The following is a 21,861-nucleotide window of genomic DNA, read 5'->3' on the forward strand; positions in this document are numbered from 1 at the left end:
ATAGTGATAACAATAATTGTAAGATCATAATATATCTAACTAAATATTTCAATATTTTTTTTGTATGCATACATATATCATTTAATGTAACATTCATAATGAATGTTCTCCACGAAGCATAACTTGGACCATAGGATCATATTATGAGATTCAGAATAATTGTCCTTTACCAAGAAGAGCTTGGATCAATTTATGACATTCAAAATGAATGCCCTCCACCAAGAAGATCTTGAATCATGTTATGACATTCAAAATGAATGCCCTCCACCAAGAAGATCTTGGATCATATTATGAAATTCAAAACAAATGCCCTCCACCAAAAAGATCTTGGATCATGTTATGACATTCAAAATGAATGCCCTCCACCAAGAAGATCTTGGATCATATTATGACATTTGAAACGAATGCCCTCCACCAAGCATAGCTTGGATCACATTATGGCATTTGAAATAAATGGTCTCCACCAAACCTATGCTTGGATCAAAGATATTAACATCAATCAACCTTTTATTAATTTTGATTATAGGTTTCATTATATGTGTCTATATATATATTCCATATGTCAATATAAGAAATTTTTAATATGTCTCATAATAGTGTGACGGTAATTATATCATATATCTTACCTTAATAGAACAATAATGCATGTAATCCTTAGTCACCTCATGGAAGGCGTCTATGTTCTTTCCCTTTTATAATAATGGGTCTGCGATAATTTGGTTGTCATCACCTCTTGTCCCAATCGCTTGCTAGAGTACAATAGTTAAACTATGTGTGTTATTATCTTTGTGAATTTATCTCCCTCATCCAATGTGTCCTCTGACCCATCCCACTTGTTCGTCTTCCTTCAATGCTTGATGTTGCATAAGCTTTAATTGATTGTTCTCTAGCTCTATGTCTTTTTGTAATCAATGTAAGGTAAGACCTTCGTATGGTGGGTCTCGCCTATTAGTAAATTATGTTTACACCCTTCATCGATTATTTATGTTGCTCTTCCTTGTCTTTCTTCCCTTACATTGATGACCTTTGTTTGATTTATATGTTTCATTGGTGGTCAAGGGGGGGTCATGACCCTTTGACCCATACCTATTATTATTTATTAGTGAGTAGGTTGACTTATATATTATTATATATGATTACTATTTTCTATTATAATAAATACAACTCTTAGTATAAGTATGTATTTATTATTAAGTATTGGTGATAAATCAATATGATAAATTGAGTAATTTTTTGGATACTTATTGGTCAATGTAAATGGTCAACATTAAAATGATTAATGAGGTACAATGATTTATTAAGAATGAATCAAATATAAATATTTTTATAAGATTAATTTGCAATTATGGGGTTATGACAGTCCACCCCTCTCAATTTTGCTTGTCCTCAAGCACTACAATTTCTTCTTATGTTCGATCCAATGACTCTTTTATTTAAACTCTTGATTTGAAAGGTATACCCCATTGTCTTGAGCAATAACTATTAGTGTTGCCTATTCTCAGTCCTCATGTCTCACTTTTTTCTTGAGGCTTTCCTCTCTATATGTTATTTCATTTATTTTCCCTCTTTTACATCGATGATTATGCTCCCAAGTTTTTTTACATTTGAAACATAATCCTTTCTTTAGTAGATTATCTCTCTTGGGATACATGTGACCAAAGTTCCATGGTTTGTGGAATATGTGACATTTCTTTTCTTGGTCTTCCTTGACTCTTTATGGTCAATAGATGTTTTAGAATTTTTTGATCTCTCATCTATCTTATTAGATTCAACCTTCTTTGCTTTCCTAATGGCTTCCTCTAAGCTTTAGGGCTCAAGGGGTTTAACCTAGATTCTAATGGAATCTTTAAGACCTTCTATGAACAAATGAGTGAGTTGTCCTTGAGATAGATTTGGAACCATTACAGATAAGTCTTGGAATTGACTGGAAAATTCTTCTAGGGTTCCTTCCTGTTTGAGATGAGTTACTTCTTGGAAATACCACTTAGGCTCTCATAAATCAAACCTACTCATTAACCTTTGAGTGAAGCCACTATAGGAAGTGATTTTTTTGAGCCCTAAGGAATTTTGGTCATAGTGCCACCTTTTGTGGGCTAATCCTCTTAAATGAGGTATAGAAAATTGAATAACACCTTCTTCTATCATAGGACTAAAAGATAGACATGTGTCTAATTTGTGAACCCATGGTTGAGTCATTTCTTCTCCTGACCCATCAAAACATGATAGGTTTACTTTATTTACTTTCTCTTGGAGGTCTTTTTACATGATCCTTTTCATTTTCCATGATTTCGGTTTTGTTGTATTCTTCAAAAGGAATATGTTGTTGAATATTTGGATCAAAATTTGCATACATCTGTGCAAGTTCTTCAACACTATTTGTGGTTATTTCTTCTTCTACAATAGGTTCTCTTCTTGGAATGAACAAGGCAAAGGTATCTCATGGAACTGAACTTTGTGATGAGGGTTCATTTTCCTCATGATTCAAATTACAATCCCTTTGTGGGTTAGGTTTTTAACTTTGATTGTTATTGTTGCTTAATTTTTATATAGCTTCAAGTAGTAATTTATTTGAGTTTTCAATTCTTTCATTAGTTTTCTCCATAAATCTTCTTAATTCTTGGGCTATTTCCCTTGCCATTTTTATTTAAGATGTGTATATGTGTGCACTAATGAGTTCCATAGGATGGTAAGATTATGCTTTGATACCAATGTATTGTCCCCACCATTAGGATTAGACGGTGATAGCAATAGTTGTAAGATCATAATATATCTAACTAAATATTTGAATCTTTATTTGCATGCATACATATATCATTTAATGTAACATTCATAATGATTTTTTTAAGTCCTTTAGATAGGCTACTCATTGAAGGCTGATAAGGTCTAGATGATCTTTCATGAAAATCTTCTAATAGAGTCACACATACCAAGTGTCTTGTAACCTTTACTAGGGTTAGCTCTTCACCAAGCTCACTTACAAAGAATGAAATTATTTTGGGTGACTAGTCCCAAGTGGTTTTTATCCTAATTGGGTTCCCACATTAAAAATATTGGTGTTGATATGTGCATAAATTTTTTACATACTATTTTTTGTTTGTATATTAAAATTATAATTTACTATGGTAAATCAGTTAGTAAAGCTAATACTCGATAGGAAGTACAAATCTATTTACTGCCATAAGGTTGATTAAGTTTATTGTGTTGACTGAGTGGATTGTTGTGAAGTTTAAGTTGTTATAAGTGTGATAACTCTCCCCCTTATCAATTATCTAACAAGAGAAACCCTTCTTCCTATTATCCACTTGCGAAGATTTCCAAAGTTTCCAAAGAAGAAGAAAAGTTGGGCAATAAGGGTGACTATTTCCCTAACCTAGTTAAAGGTTTCTCTTAGAAAAATCACACTTTATTAGTGTAAATAACTAGGGTTGATTTTTTTTAAATGTATGTTATTGTGAAAGAAGTGGTTTTGCATTTATCTATATACTCCACAGTAGTCATTAAGCATCCATCAATTCTTTTATGACTAATTTCATTTTTTTGGGTCATGTAAATCACAAGAGTCCTTTGTAATCATTTAGGTAGAGTTAATTCTCTACTTTGTTAACATTTTATATGCACTAACAATATACCTTATTTCTTCTTTTAATCTTATTAAAAAAATTGATGCATTTTCAAGTTATAAGAAAATAACCATGCATTATAGACAACAAAAGTCTATATTTAATATACATGGAGTTATTACATGTATTAGTTATAAAATTTATTTTAAAAATTGGCTTATTTTCTAATGAACAATACAAAATAGGCTGAGAACATTCATAACATGTTATAACTTTGAGGGTTATTTGGCTTGAATGTTCCCATCTTCCCTCCTTTCTATCCTTCTACCCTAGCAAGGATGACTCAATATCCTTGCTTTCCTAGGAGGTCTCTTCATATAGACTCTTAGTGAGGAATGAATTTTAGTATTTTTTGATGGTTGGTCCTATGCCTACTCAAAAATAATATGGATATAGAGTTCTTCTATTCCTTCATTCATCAATGGCACACCATAATCAAAGAATCCCTTCTACTTCGTGTTTGGCTTAGCAGTGGTGGACGTCAAGAGGATGGCCATAAAAATTTATCAAAAAGGGCTCAAAAGGCACATCCAAGATAGTTTTCATATAAAATTGTTGGTCCGTAGAAACATGTAATCCCACTCCTATTTGCACAACATCTTCCAACCTTTTGCATTAGTCCAAACCACATAATTCTCATCCTAGATATACATTAGTGTCATCATATTCCCTTAGGTCTAGAAATCCCTCAAAGCATGAGGATATGTCAATTTCCAACCAATACCTATCCTCACTACAAAGAAAATCAAGGTTAAGGGCCAACTTTAGTCTTGCAAGTACTAATTTGTTTCCTATACCTATCAATCTAACAAGGTGGTCATCATCTATACATCGCAAAAATGGCTTCAAGCCTTTAGTGCTTGTTAGAAGAACATGAGTGTCCATCAATTCAAGCCCTATCAATAGAATTTATTTCACCTCCACCTTGGCTATTCATGACTGCATCACTCCTTTTATAGGAAAAAATGAAAGTTCTCACTGTCTTGCTACATTTAATGCTTTTGGTAGGAGATGTTTTCATTTCTTGATAAATGTAACTTTATTATATTGCCAAGTGCCACCACTTTCTCATTTTAGTGAAATTTGGATCAATACTTTTGTTGGTAGTGGGTCAGCGTCTCTCACAAGATTCTTGACATGGGTTAATTGCATCTTGTTGTTCTATAAGACTATTGGTTATATCGGGTATTGACAAGTCAATCTTTTGGGGCAATGGAAACCCTAGCCTTTCTAATAATTGGAATAAGAGCTTGGTCACTAGTTCAAATCTCATAGGATATGATGAGTAATGTTGGAAGGGCGATTTTTGGTAGTGGGTCAGCATCCCTTGTAGGATTCGTGACATATCTTAACTGCCTCCCATGGTTCTATAAGCCTATTGGTTGTACTGAGCATTGATAGGTCAATCTTTTGGTGCAATGGAAACCCTGGCCTTTCTAACATACTTTGTGGCAAAATGTGCCACTGAAGTTATATCATTCATCTTGGACTATGCAATGGTAAATGCATTTATTCCTCATTTTTAACAAAATATTATATTTGATCTTTGTATATGTGAAGCTCTATCATAAAGCTCTTTAAAACTTATCTTTAGTCTTTTCATAAAAAATAGAAGATGACAACTAGATTATACTTTCCAAATTCAATTGGGTGTACCAAGTAGAACAATGTGACTTATACTAGCATGCTTGATGCAAAATCAAAGGTATCCCAAGTTATCACTTTGCATGCCAACATGGAAGGATGACATCATAGTATCTACACACATCAAAATCTACTTAATACAATATTGCATGGTATCAAACCTATGGGAAAATTCTCACATAGTATCTGGGCCATAGGAGTGATTTTTCATCTACTAAGGGAGAAAGAAAATGGCATAGCATGTTTGGAGAGAATTTTGTTGCCAGTCAAAATTGAAGCTCTAGTGCAAATCAAAGGTTACCATCACATTAAAAAGGTCTAAAAATCCTAAACCAACTTTTGTTTCATCCAAATCAAGCATTTGAGGCCAAATCTAGATGTGATGATAGTAATTCAAAAAAAAAAAAAATTTAAGGAGGTTTTTAAATAGTGAGGTCTCAATCATCCAAACTCCTTTTTTAGAGCAAGTTTTGGTTTTTTTTTGGGGTAGAGATCTATAATCTATACAATGATACAAGTGATTTCACATCTCTATTTTTGAGTTTTTTGAAATTATAAATCCCAATTTTCACAACTTTAAAATAAGTGTTTAGGTTGATATGGACATATTTTTAGGTGTTGTTTGTTTAAAAAAGAATAATTTTTTGCTACTTTGTATATCAAGTATCAATTTAGATAAATTTTAAGTGGACACATTACTTTAAGCACTTGGTCTATTTTGGTCTATTTTTGCACTTGTGAATGATTAGATCCTTGAGTAATGTTGTGCCTTATTTGTTTGAGTCATTTATAGCCTTAATTTTTTAGTTGTAATAATTGAAATGATAATTCCACTTTGTCTTTTTTTGCAAGTGGCAATTGTACATGCACTAAGTATAAAGTGCCAAAAAATCTATTTTGGGGGGTCTTTGATTTATTGCATTTCGTCAAGGTGCAATAATTTCTTGGTCTCATTTTGTCTCATGGGAGAAGTACATCATAAGTAAGATCAATGAATATACCATTCATCCTACAGTTATATTTTTTATTAGGGATAATTATGTATAATGGGATAAGGGAATCTTCACATATTGTAGATAGATAAAAACATTGCCTAATATTTATGGGCTTGTTCTTAAGTCAAAGTCCAAGAACAAAAACTTTTCTCAAAAGCAAAGGAATTTGGATATCTTGGGATTGATTACTTACACCATGGGTCCTTTTTTTCTGAAGGAAACTCTAAGATTTAAGATATTAGGTTTCTACACACACAATGGATCATTAGTTGGGAATAGTTTGGAGATCCACATGTTCTTCCATTCTTAGAAGATCCAATTGCAAATTGTCTTATTCCACTTGATGATACAAATAACATTCCCTATGATGCGCATACCATATCAAAGATTGAAACTCTTCAAGAATTTGAGAATCTTGATGATCTAAAGCCTCTACCTAGAACTCCTACTTATCCTATTAAGATCACATTGGCTATTTTTCTTGATGATGCTTTTATTCCTACAAGTATGGGCTCTTGTGATTCAAAGCAATATGATATTTCTTGTCTTCCATTTCTAGTTCCTTGGGATGAATTCTTGATATTCATTGTAGGTTTTTTTGTGGATTCTTACATTAAGGATTTGGGATACATCATTGATGACATTCTTCTTCTCTTTTTTGAGGATAATCCTTCTTCATTTTTTGTGAGGGGCTACTGCCCTAGAATTTTATGGGCGTCGAACATCTATATCCCCACCCGTAAACAAAGTAAACTGGCTTTTGGATTTGAATCAACTGAATCAGCAACTAGCACTAGAATCATAGGCCCAAGGAAATCTACTTAGGAAACTATAGTGAACGTTCTTTTGGAACAAAAATGACTAGCACTGGAACTTCATGCATGAGGTGCTACTATCTCTTTAATGGTGGAAGGAACTGCATTTTGATTTGCCTTTAACCCTCATCATTCTCTAGTTTATCCTTATGTTTTATTTTGATATGATTTTGGATCCTTTAATACAACATTTGGAGGAGGTCCTTTTCACTTTCGAGAAGGAATTTGAGTCTTTTCTATTTTCTCCAAAATTGAATTAGCCTCAAATGGTCAAAACGTGTTCCTTTTATAGACTTTGGCAACCCTCAGATCCTTTGTGGCAAGATTAAATGACTAGTATGTAATGGTGGATTAATAAATGGTAGAAAGTGACTTGGCTAGAGAAGTTGAGGAGGAAGTAGTCTGGATGTGAGAGGAAGACTAGGGAGAATTTTCCTCCTACAATGACAAGGTGGAAGGTCATGTAGGCATGATAGACACTCTTGTCAAATGTATCTCTATGAATCTTGAGAGGAAGAGGTAAATACCTTATCCTTAATTAGGCTCTTTACACAAGTGTCCATGTGAGTCATCCTTAATCAAGTGAGGTGGAGAAATAAGCCGCTACTTTTTAGGCAAGGTAGCATAAACCAAATCCAGTGGACTAAGATACATTAACTAGACAAATGGTGAGTAGAGACTTTAAGTATTGAGTAATGTAAAAATTCTTTTCATTGATTGGCAATTGGTTAACAAGAAGTAAAAGCATTGCAAGTGCAAGCACTAGTATACTAGCATACTATTCACGACAGTAGATTGAAGGAAGATGTGGAAGTTTGATGGTCGCAGACTAGTCACCATTGATGTGATGAAACAAGAGAAGGTTTGAATGCGACATGATATGCAAACAAAGAGAAGTGATAGAATACTGATGAAGCACCCAAGGTCCTAGGTATAGATGTAGACATGTAGATGGACATGTTAGCCAATGAGTGTAAGCATTTATGGATAGGTAGTCATGGGTTTCTTATGACAATGCTCACAGTATGATTCACATTTTTATAGTTTAAGTAGGATAGCTTTCAATGAACATGATTTAAAGATCAATTTGACTTCATTTTGAATTTAGTTGGAAATGAAAGAGATAATTTTTTTTTCAAGAAGAGATGACAAGGTCATTGTTGTTGTTGCAACTGTGTGAAGTAGAGATCTATAAAGAAAAACCAAAACAATTTTTAAGAAAGAGCAACAATAGATGGTAGCTAGGAGAATGAGAAGTAGAAATAGAAAGTGAGTCAAGGAAGTTCACCAAGACAAAAAAAGAGGAAGGATATCAGTGCATCTTTGAGGAGTTTACACAAAGGATCTACCAAGAAAGGTGTGCCAAGTATCTAGATTTAAACTCTAATTTTCTTTCTAACCATTGCAACTAATGTAAGCCTTTAATAGGGAATACTTGTAATAAGTCTTTTAAATCCTTTAACAAGGCATCTTTCAGAAAGAGACTCGAATGATTTAACAACATAGCCTTAACAAGTTGTTGTAATCCTAACAGGTTATAGGAATTCGTAATAGGATGTGCTCTCAGAAGGAACAAATTTAAGCCTTTAATAGGGGACCCTTTTTCTTCCAATGGAAGGCTAGTGGTTATATTAATCCTACCCTAGTTTTCACCCTTAGACTAGGGGTTTCCACATAAAAATATACGTGTCATTGATATATGCATATGTGTGTGATATTTTATGGTTTTACTACATAGCCTTTATCAATTCTTTAACTATTAATATGGTAGTAACAAAGCATGTGTTGAAGCTAGCCACATTAATTGATAGATTTTGTAGAAGTGAGTATACTAATTCACCCCCCTCTCAGTATCAGTTGAAACTGATAATTGGTATCAAAGCACATACCCTAATAGAAAAAAGCTTGATAGCTTGAGTGTAGATCATATGACATCTATGAAGTACACGATGCAACTTGGAGAAGTATATAACACTATTGAACATCTAAAAGATAAGTTGAGAGAATCCTTAGCCAAAAGGAAAAATTTGAGAAAAAGGTTGGGAGAAAGCCAATAGTAGATAGAAAAGAGAAAAGAGAAAAGTGATTAAGGAATCAAAAGAACTAGTCTCAAAACTCGTGATGGAAAATGAGAAACTAACCAAGAAGATCAAATCCCTAAAAAAGAACTAGGAAAATTCTATAGTAAGACTAGGTGACAATATAGATGAGAAAGAAATGTCATCCTACTAAGGGATCAAGCCTATGAGGAACTCAATCTAGCTCAAGAAGCAAAATAGTGAGCTAAGAATATGGTAAAATTAAAAAAAGGTGAGATAGCTCTCATGGAGGAAAAGCATTCACATATCACACGAGAAAACAATATCCTACTTGAACATGATCACAACTAAACAAAACAACTAAATGCTTCCACTGAGGAAGTAAGACAAATGGAGGAATAAGTTCACCAGTTGATGAATAAACTCAAAATAGTGAAGGAAGAATGTGACAGATTGGAAAAGCCAAACAAAAATACCGAGAAGCTAGAAGAATAGTTAAACATTCAAAGAGAAATGACAAGCTCAATTGACCTAGAATGAAAAGTAATCAACAAAAATGAGAAAGGAGATCCATAAAAGGCAAAAGACCCAAAGTCCACAAAGAACAAAATGAAAGAAAATAAAGGTATGTCAAATCAAACAAACTTACTTGTTTTAATTGTAGTAAAATAGGATACAATTCAAATATTTGTTGTATAGGCAAGCTACAATCGATAGATAGGATGCCTATAGAGGCTATTTTTGCATTTGCCACTGGTATGGACACAATGCACATGAGTGTAGGGATCTTGATCATGAAGCAAGAGAAGAAGGTTTCTGCTATTACTGTGACATGTATGATTATAATGTCATAGATTGTAGATCGAGAATTGGATCATATCAGTCCTCTCATAAAAGTAGGAGACAAGTTTTCTTCACTTTTGGAAATGATGGTCAAATTGCATCTCAATGAAAGTGGATGATAAGCCATTAGAACCATGCAAGACCATGGAACAACACAAGAAGAACTTGCTAAAATTTTAATAAGATAGGTCATGTAGCCAAGGATTGTTGGGTTAGAGCTAAACCCAAACAATGCTACAATGACAACAAAGGAAAAGACAAGGCCATTTATGTTGAGAAATTTAGTAACGACTTTTATAAAGTATGGACCAAGAAAGGTCAGAGGATTTTATTGGAAACATTGGAGAAGTGGAAATCACACCAAAAAGTGGCGAGTCTTTCTAATCGAGTTAAGCTAAGAAAAGCTTAAGAGGGGTTAGGAAAGCGAAGTAAGCTTTGCATTGATGCTTGCATTCAACTCAATAAATCACAAGAAGCGACTCACCAAATGTGTGGCTAGTCAAAGGTGAAGACATGTTGTCTCCAAAATCTGACCATTGGATGAACCATCAGATGGCATTTATTGCACAAAGGTAGAGGTAGGTAAGAGATGAGGTTACCATTAAGATCTCAACATTACTTTTTAGATTAGATCTATAAATATATACATCATTCAGCAAAAGAAACTTTTGCAATGTTGAGATCGAAAGAGCTTTTGTTTAAACCTTAGCTACTTAAAGAGATTTCTTTGTATGAACTAGAGTTGTTATATACTTTGCAAGACTAGAATTAATCTAGTGCAACATATCATGTGTAGATAGATAATTTCATAATTAGATTTCATAGGAACAATACAATGGTTTGTTTGAGGTTGAATTGGTCAATGGATAGGAACTAGAGTCACTTGTATATGAGTCAATCTTGTAGAACACCGAAAAGAAAGCCATGACTAGAGCCATATCCTTTCTCCCAAGTAGTATGTTAAAGATCAAATATGTTGGTGACTACCTCTAGGAAATGATCACGAAGGTAGGAGATGTAGAGATTTTATTAATGTATGGAAAGTTCTCTAAGATGACAAGTCAAAATCAACCTATGGGGAACTGAAGAAAATAACCCTAGCCCATGCAATAGATATCCCTAACTTCTTCAGGGATGAATGGGTGATATTTGTACTCAACATGATGCATGGAGAGTGTTAGAATATATAGTCCACTGATATAACTTAGAGGGCGGGGGTGAATTAGATATCCAACTAATATCACAATTAACAACTTTAAACAATCTCAACCATATGCGTAATAAAAACTGAAACCACAACAAGATACTCATACACAATAACACCAAATATGTTAACTAGGGAAACCCTTGATCAAAGGGAAAACCCCGATTGGGATGGCACCCACAATATGATGTACTAATAGAGATATTCCTTGTTAGAGGATAGACCCTGTTAGGAGTCTGTTACAACATTTAGTACATATGAGTCCTTGTTAGGAGACTTTGAATCCTTGTTAGGAGATTCCAACCCTATTAGGAGTTGTGGAAAATAGTTGGACCCACTGCCCAAACAACTTCAAGGGCAAGACCAATGAACCCACTATCCAAATGATCTATGTATTATTCCTTTCAGAATAATAGAAAGGAAATGTAATTCCTTCCTCTATCTCTGTCATGTCAACCAAACATCCACTCCTTCAGATCTTGCAACCAGATCTCAAATGTCGTATCCAATAATCCCTTGGATCACTTATACACATTCGGTAAGCACTTTGCTCCTTTTCATACTTCACACTATGATAATGATCATAATACTTCAATACACTATTTACAAACAAGGAAAACATTTTTCCTTTATACCATATCTTGATAATAATTCCTCGAGTCGGCCTTGAGGCTTTCCCAATTAATTAAAATAAGATAATTAATTTAATTGTAATTACAACAGCACTATCGGCTCACGGTCTATACAAAACTTCACATGTGTGATACTAAGGCTTGTGTACTTGTTGACATCATCATCGAACTATCCTCTATCACTACTTGGTTGTGCATCATTTCAATATATCCCAGATGTAAGATAGCCAACAATAATCAAGAACTATTTTCCCAATACTCTATCTTTAAATTACTCTTTTTAAATCACGTACAACTTCAGAACGCCATCAACTTAGACTTTGCACACTTAACCACATCATCAGGACACTATGTTGAACACGTCCATAACTACACATGACTAGAGAATCAAACCATTTTCTATGCTATCAAGATCTATGTTTGCTACTCTGTCAATCTTTACAAAAATAATGTTATGTTGACATCAAAGACAAACACAGTCATGAATGCAACATATCAATACTCTCCAATGCTCAAGATACTCCCCCAATGTGGTATCATCGGCATTCATGCTAACAAAGAGTACATGTGGATAGACAAGCCACACCAATTTACAAAGGAAGTGATTGAAAGGGTAATAAGGTTTAACAGAGTTGGAGAAGAAGGACTAACCAAAAGAACAAACCAACACTAGTGGGAAAGTTGACTAGATGCCACCATGATGACATAATGTCCTTATTGAAGGACATCATGAGCCATAAAGTGTAGTTTTCTACAAGAATAATAAAACATAGGTGTTATCAATCAATTCGACCAAATAGTATGCCAAGAGGAGCAGTGTATAGATTACACCAAATAATAATGGAGAAAACCCCTCTTAACCTAGGCGAGTGGCTATGTAAACAACTATTGAACAATGTGATAAAGGTCAAGAAGAAAAAAAATATGCATATGTTTACATTTGGCATAATTTTAGTAAGCATATTCTTTTATTTTAGAGAAGACTTCCATGTGTACAAGAAATTTCATTCGAGATCAAAGAGTTACATTACATCTTAGATAACAAGCATGCACAATAGGATGGACATTAGTGCCCGAGAGAAGCTTAGTAATTAGAACTATGTTTGAACATTTAGAGGTCTAAAATCTAACCTACAATGTCAATACAACCATTTTAAATTCATGTACAAAACCTATTTAACAGAACATGATACTACAATCCTAAACCCTCGATAATCAATAAATACTTAGATATTGCATACATATTACAAAGTAAGTTTCATGTATTAAGCCTTTCAAAAGCTATGCAATTTCAAGACCGTGACCTGGAAACTATATGGAGATTATCTAGGACAATGGATACCATGTTGCACTCTAGTTTCTCCTTGTTGTGAACATTCTACCACCTTAGCTTGTTCTGAAGCATCAGAAACTTTAAAATTTAGAATTGTAGTAAGATGCACCTGCACATTGGAACACAACTAATTTACAATTTTAATCCATACATTTTTAAAGCTATAAGCAAAAAACTTTAAAATCTAGAACTATAGAAAATGCACTTGTACATTTAAACACAAATGGTTTATAATTTTAATCCATATGATTTTTGGTTCTATAAATAATTTGACATCATATTTTTGAGTTTCATACTATTATTGGCAAAAACAAAAACATAACTCTATTCTAAAATAAAAAAACTTTAAGGTTTCATTTTTAAACAAGGAATTTGAAAAATTGGTAAAGCATTGCTTACTATCTATAATAATTAGAGATTATAAAAAACCTTTAAAGAGTGCTCAATGAAAATTCAATCATACTAAAAATGTTCATGATAGGTATTTACATCTTACATTTATCAATGCAAATATTGTTATTAGCAAACAACCCTTCAAATCAACTGCATATTGTGAGAATATTAGAATGATCTACCATAGGCCCAAAGAAAACCATGTAGGCATCCACTCCACAGAAATACTCTTTCAACCTTCTTTTTCAATCCTTTCCTCCTCTTCAAAAATGTAAAATTTCTTGAAGCACCTGTAGAAAAAACCTCCAATTTTCCCTTATTAATGTAAAACTCAATTTTTTTTATCATTGGCATATATACCCATTTTTAATTTGTGATGATAGCTTAGGTCATACTATTTTGAGTATTTTTTGACTAGTCACTTTTTTGTATTGTTTCTATGCATCTATATTGTTCCTACATGATAGAGTGTTGCCAATTGTAAAATTGCACTTTTGGATTTACAAAAGGCTTTCTCAATAATCATTTTCCTCCACTAGGCTGCATAGAAACATATTAGACTAGGCCTCCATGTTTTTGATTAGGTAAAGCATATTTTTTATAGGGGTTCCTGAAGCCCCCCAGTTAACTACAAAATAATACTAAAAGTTTAGGTCTAGCAGCCTAGCAACATAAAATAACATGCCATAACCAACCATCAAATGTAAACAAAAAATGTATGGCCAAAAGCTAAGGTACAGACAAAAAACCAAGAGCAAAGATCAAGTCACCAATTCTTTAGCCAACTCCACTTTCTTGAGCTCTAGCTCTCCCATGGCCTTATCCTCATCGATCTTTGATTGGCTATCATTCAAAGAGATCTCATCTTCCCTCTTCCTCTTTTTAACTCTCCTTCTTTTGCTCAAGCTCTCACCCTACAAAGAATCATCCTCATGAGCCACCCTGGTTTCCTCTTTTTCCTTTTCCTCCTTCCCTTTTTTGCTTTCCTTCATCATCTGTGCAGTTGGATGATGTTATCATTAAGACCTTTTATTATGTTGAGGCTCTGGTTAGCCAAGCTATGGAGATCTCTCTCCATCCTTTCCACTCTTTTTCAATTTCAAAAACCCTTACATCTAGCTTGCTAATTCTGACATTCACATCCCCCCCTTTCGGTCTTTCCCACCTCTACATCCTAAACTTAATCTCTTTAATTTCATGGAAGATCCATTTAATGGACCCAAAATTTTCCACCAAACTATTGCGGGCATTGTTAAGGAGGTTCATCCCCATTTCCCATTCGTTATTGCTAAGAATCACCAAAGCTGGGTCAATGAGCTCTTCCAACTAAATTTTGCCATCCCTTCCCTCCAAAACCTCTGGGTGGATATGTTCTCTAACCAAACCCATTTTCGTAGTGGTAGCATGAAAGTTCCTCCATGTAGTTCTCCTTCCCTTAGCATCAAGAGTAATAGTGGTTTTACCTAAGCCCTCTTCCTCTTTTCTCTCTTCCAGCACTTCTATAGTGCTCTCCTTACCCGTACCAAGTGCCTTCTAGCATCCTTCTCTCTAACCCTTTTCCTTTTGACTGAGTTGTCATCCTTCTTGTTTACCTAAGCCTTACTAGTACCCTCCTCTCTCACATTGTCCTCCTTATATGTGTTCATCCCCTCTTCCTCATCATTGTAATCCTCCTCTGAGTTTTCCTCCTGCATTATCCTTCTCTATGTTCCTTTCCCTAGCTTCTTTTTCTTCTTCCTATCCATATCCTTCATGATTTTAGGACATCCGAGTGCAAACCATCACTATCCTCTATATCCAAAGGGAGGTAAGAGGGAGGTAAGACTTCACCATAAGGTCAGTTATCTTTGGATCCCAGCCATGAAGTTTTTCAATGAAGAACGAGATGTCACCTTTCCTCAAATTCTCCCAAACCTTCGATCACCTCTTCCACATCTCTACTTCTCCCTCCGGCTCTCTATGATGCCTCTCCCCAACCATTATGTTGTAGGAAGAAAAAGAAAAACTTTGTGTTCTCCAAGCACCATAAGCCAAACACTAGTTTTTCTCACAAAACCTTTCCTTGGCTCCAACCTCAGTAAAGCAATAGTAATAGCAATTATCAATTGCCCATAAAATCACCCATAAAACATGCCACAAAGCCCCCCAATTATGATGCCTTTGAATCAGCCCATGCCAAGATTTCATCACTTTATAAGTTTGGTTTACAACATTAACAACCATAATTACACTTTATGTTGCCCATCCTCCCTTGGATTCTCTCCAACTCAATTACACTTTTAGCGGCTGTCAAAATTCCCTATCCACTGGGCCATCTGTGTGATGTGTCCCTCCTTACTGCCTCATTAGCCATCCAATCAGCAACCACGTTTCCCTCATGGTAAACATGTGACACAAAGACCCTTTCAAAGAAAAGTAAGATATTTTTTGTTTCCTCCATCATATTCTTAATACTCCATGACAGATGGTGTTCTCCCCTTAGGAATTTAATAATATTATTTGAATCCCCCTCCAACCATAGGCATTTGACCCCTAATACAATATTTGACTAGGCCTCCATGTTACATAGTACAATATATTTTTATTATCTATTTTGATTTCCTTTAATGAGATGATGGTGATTTTCAGTTGAACCAAAAAAAAGGGATAACAATATACATTATATAAAATTTTGGTTGCATTCAAATAAAATTGGGAAGATTAATACAAAGGATATTCTAGAATATATTAACAACGTTTAAACATTTCAAACATTAGATTTATAAAAAAAATCAAACTGTAGAAATTTAATATCTTTATAATTGAGATGTTATATACACAAATCAAATAACAACATTTATTTATGAACTTTCCTAATGTTCAAACCCAACTACAAAGGGAATGACATGCCTTAGATTAAAAAGAAGATTTTAGAAGACCTAAACATATGTAAAAAAGAAATTTAAATACCAATCATATTTATCACCTTGTTTGCACAATATTCAATGATATATTATGTGCAACTTACACCCATTAAATGGCTTTCTCAAAGTATTGCAGTGAGAAATGAACTCATGTTGCATCACATATTTTTGTGTTATCTCATGGTTGGAAACTTATCTAGTTTTTTATTCAATGAGCTTGCTCAATCCACTATGTTACATTTGTTTTGCAACATGATCTAGAATATCAGCAACATGTTCCACAACACAAGAAATCCATGAAATTTTACATTAGAATTTAAGAAATGTAAAGTTATTTTCCATAAAAGTTCATGACATTATGCTACAAGATCGTGCATTACAAGCTATACATTATCTGAACACACCACTTTTTACAAAATGAAATTGGACATGAACAATGTGTTAACAAACTGCAAATTATTTATTAATATAGAAAGGAATTTGTATTATTCATAAATAAAACTCTAAAAAAAAACCCTAAAACAAGATTATATTAGCCAATAAACTATATGAAAAGTGTAGCCACTTTGAGCTGGAGGAAATGGAAGGCCACAATGTCTATACACTAGATAGAAATGCATCCATTACTTGCATGTTGATTGACTTCATGAGAAGTATAAATAAATGCAAAAGGATCATTTTGTTCACATAGATATGAGAATATCTCTACTGGTACATTTTAGTGAAAAAATTTCATCACAAAAAGCTTCATTGGCTTATTGAACTGAGCTTATTGGTTCTGGTTTAATGGGAAAAGTGTTGCTATTAGTAGAATGGAGGGGGCTAGACATGTGGTTGCAAAGATACACCTCGTTGAAGTAGGGTGCTTATATGTGGTACTTTTTCTTGTAGTGCTCACATATTAAATTAACCCTTAATAATCAATAACAAACACAATATAATCTCACACCTAAAAATTGAAAACTAGGCCTTTAAATACAACGCTAACCCATACTACATTCTTCCAATTTTGAGGCGACTCCACATTATTTCTTGGTCCTCCACTATGGTGAATCAAAAAATAAAGAAAGTGAATGTGATCTACATTCTGGGAAATATATGATTTAGGGGAGAAGTTGCATGTAAAACACATGCATGCAAATTATAGAAGTCGCATGTTTAGTAGCCACATGCTCATGACAGCAAAATGTAGAAGCCACACTTAGTAATCTGCATAGGAAACTTTTCTACCATGTATCACTCTCTTGTGACAACTAGCAAACCCCTACATTCATATTTGTTATGAAATTTCTGATGCAAATAATGGAAAATACTATCGGGAATAAAGTCATCTACGAATGAAAATCTGAAATATTTAACTCAAAATTTACATTAAATGGAGAATATTGAATGATGAGGAATTTTGTGAAAATATTTACATGTGTTTATGGTTTTCGAAGTATGATTAATAGAAAATAGCCACTTGAAAAACTTTAGTCTCCTAACTTTAAAAAACATAAACTACTAATAATTCACCATACATAATATTCCACATCTTTCATATCTAATTCTTATCGTTTTAATATTATAACTATTTTTATGACATTCATTACATAATCCTAAAATTAAAACGTACCACTATTTTCCACTTGAAAATAATTTTAAAAATTCAAGACATGTGAATTCATACACTAAAAAAGATAAGGATAAGTATTCAATATGGATAGCATATAAGTTGTTATGACAATATGGAAATAAATTGTTATGGCAATATGTGAACAAGACAAAAACCTTTCTTTCAAAAGACTATTTTACATGCTTATAAATACAAATAACATTCCCTAAGCACATAACTTCCAATAGTTGAATGGAAGATCTAAGTAGTAAGGCATAAGCAAAAAAGAATTATTGTCTTTTCTTTAGAGTTGGAAGGAGGGAGTGGTCCACATAAAATTGAATTTGGGCCATATTTGAAGGGCCCACATATCCCAGTAGTGTACCTTCTAACCAAACAACAACAACATCTACAAGCATACCATATCATTAACTTAGGGCCATACTTAAAGGGCCCACATGTCCCAGTGTTGTACCATCTAACCAAACAACAACATCCACAAGCAGACCATATCATTAAGCGGGGGGGTGCCAAATATATGTTAAAATAGGCATTGAAAAGATAGGAGAACATGAATATTATAAAAACTAATAATGGTGGATAAAGTATAGGTGAGGGAAGTTTCTAACGCCAACACCTTGTTGACCATTCATGGGTAAAGAAATATTAACAATCTTATACGGTAAGAGCCGGGTCTAGGGCTTCATTATAACTTTATAAAATATTTAAAGCATTTTATGATGGTGCCATAAAGCATGGAGGCATGCCTTCAAAGCCACATATAAAGACATGTGATATCACAAAATTGGTATTGAACGCTTCAAGATGTGTGCTTTCCTAAAAGATTATAATAAGACCATAAAAATTCAATCAACTCGCATGAGGATCTAGAAAGTTTTAGAATATTATAATAATAACAATAATAAATATGGTTAAAAACTGACCATTTTTCAAAACCGCTATGTCAATTTCCCGTCCAACGTTTTTGAAAAGAAATTAGAATTTTTAAGTTTATTGTGTAGAGGGTTTTGTCGGACGACTTTGAGAAATGGACTATTTAATATATTTTTATAATTTTAAAAATAACTACTAATTTATTGTAATAATGTCTTTGAATTTTAATTGTAAGATAATATTCACGATTGGTTAGATTGGGATAGAGCTAGAAGAGTGATGTAAAAATTAATTAATATGATTGATTTTAGAGTTTTGTGCTGTTAATTATTAGTTTATTAAAATAATCTATATTTGTTTGGTTGGAAAATAAGGATTTGAGGCGTTTATTTTTTAATTTTTTAATATTTGAGACACGATTTATGTATCTTTTTAATCTGAATGTTGGTAGGTGTTTTAATGAAGGACCTTGCCATTTCCTTCATCAATTAACAAAAACTCTTTGATATCGTTGTGAGTTCTAGAATAAATTAGTTTTAAGATTTATTGAATTTTTTCGGTTATAATTTCTTTTAAAATAATATAAAATATATATTATATCAAATTTTAAATATGTATATTAGTCAATGGGCCCTTGGTCTACTGGTGAAGTTGAATGGCTCACAAAAAGCCCACTAGGGATTAAGTCTTGCTGAGTGCAAGGCTTGAAGACATTATAAAATAAATAACGATGATATGTAGAATTTTTATTTTAGTCTTTAAACTAGTTTAGTGTTTAAATTGTAGATTCTTAGATTTGACTGTGGACCAATCACCTAAACAACACCTCATACAATTTATACACTAATGTATAAGGTGTGATTTAGGTGACTTCATAGCCATGTCATTTCCCTCCTCATTTTTCATTCTTTTCTTTTTCTATCTCCCTCTAATAATTAATCATAAAAAAATTAGAAAAAATCTATAAAAGTACCCAAACCCAACCATTCAATTACCTTATATTGTAGAAAATAAATTGTAATATAACTGCAATAAAAGTTACAACGGTACATGTTTTATGAATTTTTCTTTTTTCTATTTATCATAAAAGTTTTAAACACATATTTTATTTGAACTATAATAAATTGTTTCACATGCTTAAATTGAGGAAGAACATTTATACATGTATAACAATTTTACTAATTATATTGACCCTTGCTTACTCAACACTTGAATCCTACCAAACCCCGCCATGCGCTTCCCTTGACCATGGAATATATTGAATTGTATAATATGATGTGATGTATGCATGTGCACAATCTGTTTTATTTATAATCATTTCCGAACCCCGCAGTGAACTGAATGTAAAGATGTTTAAATAGGACAAAGGGTCGAATAGGTAAGCTTCATTGTCACTCTCTGGATGAACAGAAAAGAATAGGGTTTTCAGGATCTGTCTGCAGATGCATTCCCAAAAGACAAATCACAGCACACAAATCTAGATGGCGAGGAAACAAAGGAAGGCCATGCTTTCATGGAATCCAAGAAGTACATCCGACATTTTGCAGACAAGTTTGGCTAAAAGATTCACATTACTGAAACGATTGGAAGCACAGTCCTCAGTAAAGAATAATTTGCTAAGATATTTTAATAATTTTGTTCCTGCCGTTCAATTTGAATTGTCTGTTTGTTTTTTATGTATTAAATTCTGCACGATCTGGAATGCGCATGTGAAAGGATTATGTCATTCAATCAAACATGGAAAGGGCGGTGAATTCAGGTAAAAATTAAATGATGATCTAACAAGTGAAATGAAATAGAAAATGATTGTGTTGATGAGAAAATTAAACAGCGAAAGCTTAGCTAAAAGATTTTTTCACTATTGAAATGACTAAAAGCACAATCCTCTTTACAGAATAAATTGCTGATCTTTTTAATAATTTTGTAGCCGCCGTGCAATTTAAATTGTTAGTTTGTTTTTTCTTTATAATTTTAGATTTTGTAATCTGTAATTTGCATGTGAAAGGATTATGTCATTCAATCAAACACGCAAAAGCGATGAATTCGGTGAAAAACCTCATGATTATTAAGAGTTAAAATAATTGCGTTGATGTGAGGATTAAACATCAAAAGTTCAACCCTTACTTGGCAGCTGCTGTTCGTCGAATTTGCTTTTTAAATATTTGAGCGAGCGAGGGGATTCGAACACGAGACCTTTTCTTTCGAGATCCTACGGTCTCCACCGACAGACTTTGATATTTTAATATTGAAACAAGAAGGGGGATTCGAACTCGACACCTCCTGTTTTGTCGGTGGCCACCAACAGGAATTCACGGCCCACCTTCGCAGAAGCTTTAGATCTATTTATTACTGTAGGAAATCTTACAGCCAAGAAGAGCCATTTTCAATGAATTGGACATCTTTATGATGTATGTATATAAACCTTGGAAGAATATGATGGTGGTTGACTATATCTTGTCGGCCTTTAAGATATTGATTGGTTTAATTAATCTTGATAGTTATTTCAATATATTTATCAATTAAAATAAACCTTATTTGTTTTCTGTACCTTTGTAAATCTACTCTAGGTTAAGGGTGCTTAACTACTAACCTCAGGTTTCCATGTAAACTTAAATTTAAGCACTTGTGTTTGTATGCAAATTTTTAGTCTCTCAAGATGGATGAACTACAAGTTTCCATAAAGCTACTAGTTTTCTTCATATTAGTTTTTTCCTTTAAAAAAATCAAAATTAGTAACAAATGTAAGAGGAAAAGAAATTTATGAAGATATTTTATATTTTTTCCTAATAAACAACACTATTATTGAAAATTATATTGAAGAAAAAGTATGGAAGCATGAAGTTATATCTATTCCTACTTGAATGGACTAGCTATTGTTTAGGAGTTGGAATTAAGATGTGGAAAAAAAATGTAGAAACTTGGAGACACTCACACACAAAATAAGACATAATT

General features: G+C 33.2%; 1 protein-coding gene across 1 annotated transcript; it reads left to right on the forward strand.

Moving 5' to 3' along the window:
- Window positions 1–20,296: 20,296 nt before the first annotated feature.
- Window positions 20,297–21,430, forward strand: LOC149570455 (uncharacterized). Its single transcript, XM_089817899.1, has 2 exons — window positions 20,297–20,668; window positions 21,041–21,430. The coding sequence occupies exons 1-2, from the start codon at window positions 20,391–20,393 to the stop codon at window positions 21,150–21,152; spliced, it is 390 nt and encodes a 129-aa protein (XP_089674025.1). The 5' UTR covers window positions 20,297–20,390; the 3' UTR covers window positions 21,153–21,430.
- The last annotated feature ends 431 nt before the right edge of the window (window positions 21,431–21,861 follow it).

This window comes from Cupressus sempervirens, chromosome 3, assembly GCF_028749045.1.
Source record: "Cupressus sempervirens isolate cs-2001-9-10 chromosome 3, ASM2874904v1, whole genome shotgun sequence".
Lineage (NCBI taxonomy): Eukaryota > Viridiplantae > Streptophyta > Pinopsida > Cupressales > Cupressaceae > Cupressus > Cupressus sempervirens.

Bases quoted from the DNA above. Each gene is read 5' to 3' on its own strand.
- LOC149570455 (XM_089817899.1), top strand. From the start codon at position 20,391: ATGGCGAGGAAACAAAGGAAGGCCATGCTTTCATGGAATCCAAGAAGT. The intron at 20,669-21,040 runs GTAAAAATTAAA...CTTACTTGGCAG, and splicing joins GGAAAGGGCGGTGAATTCAG to CTGCTGTTCGTCGAATTTGC.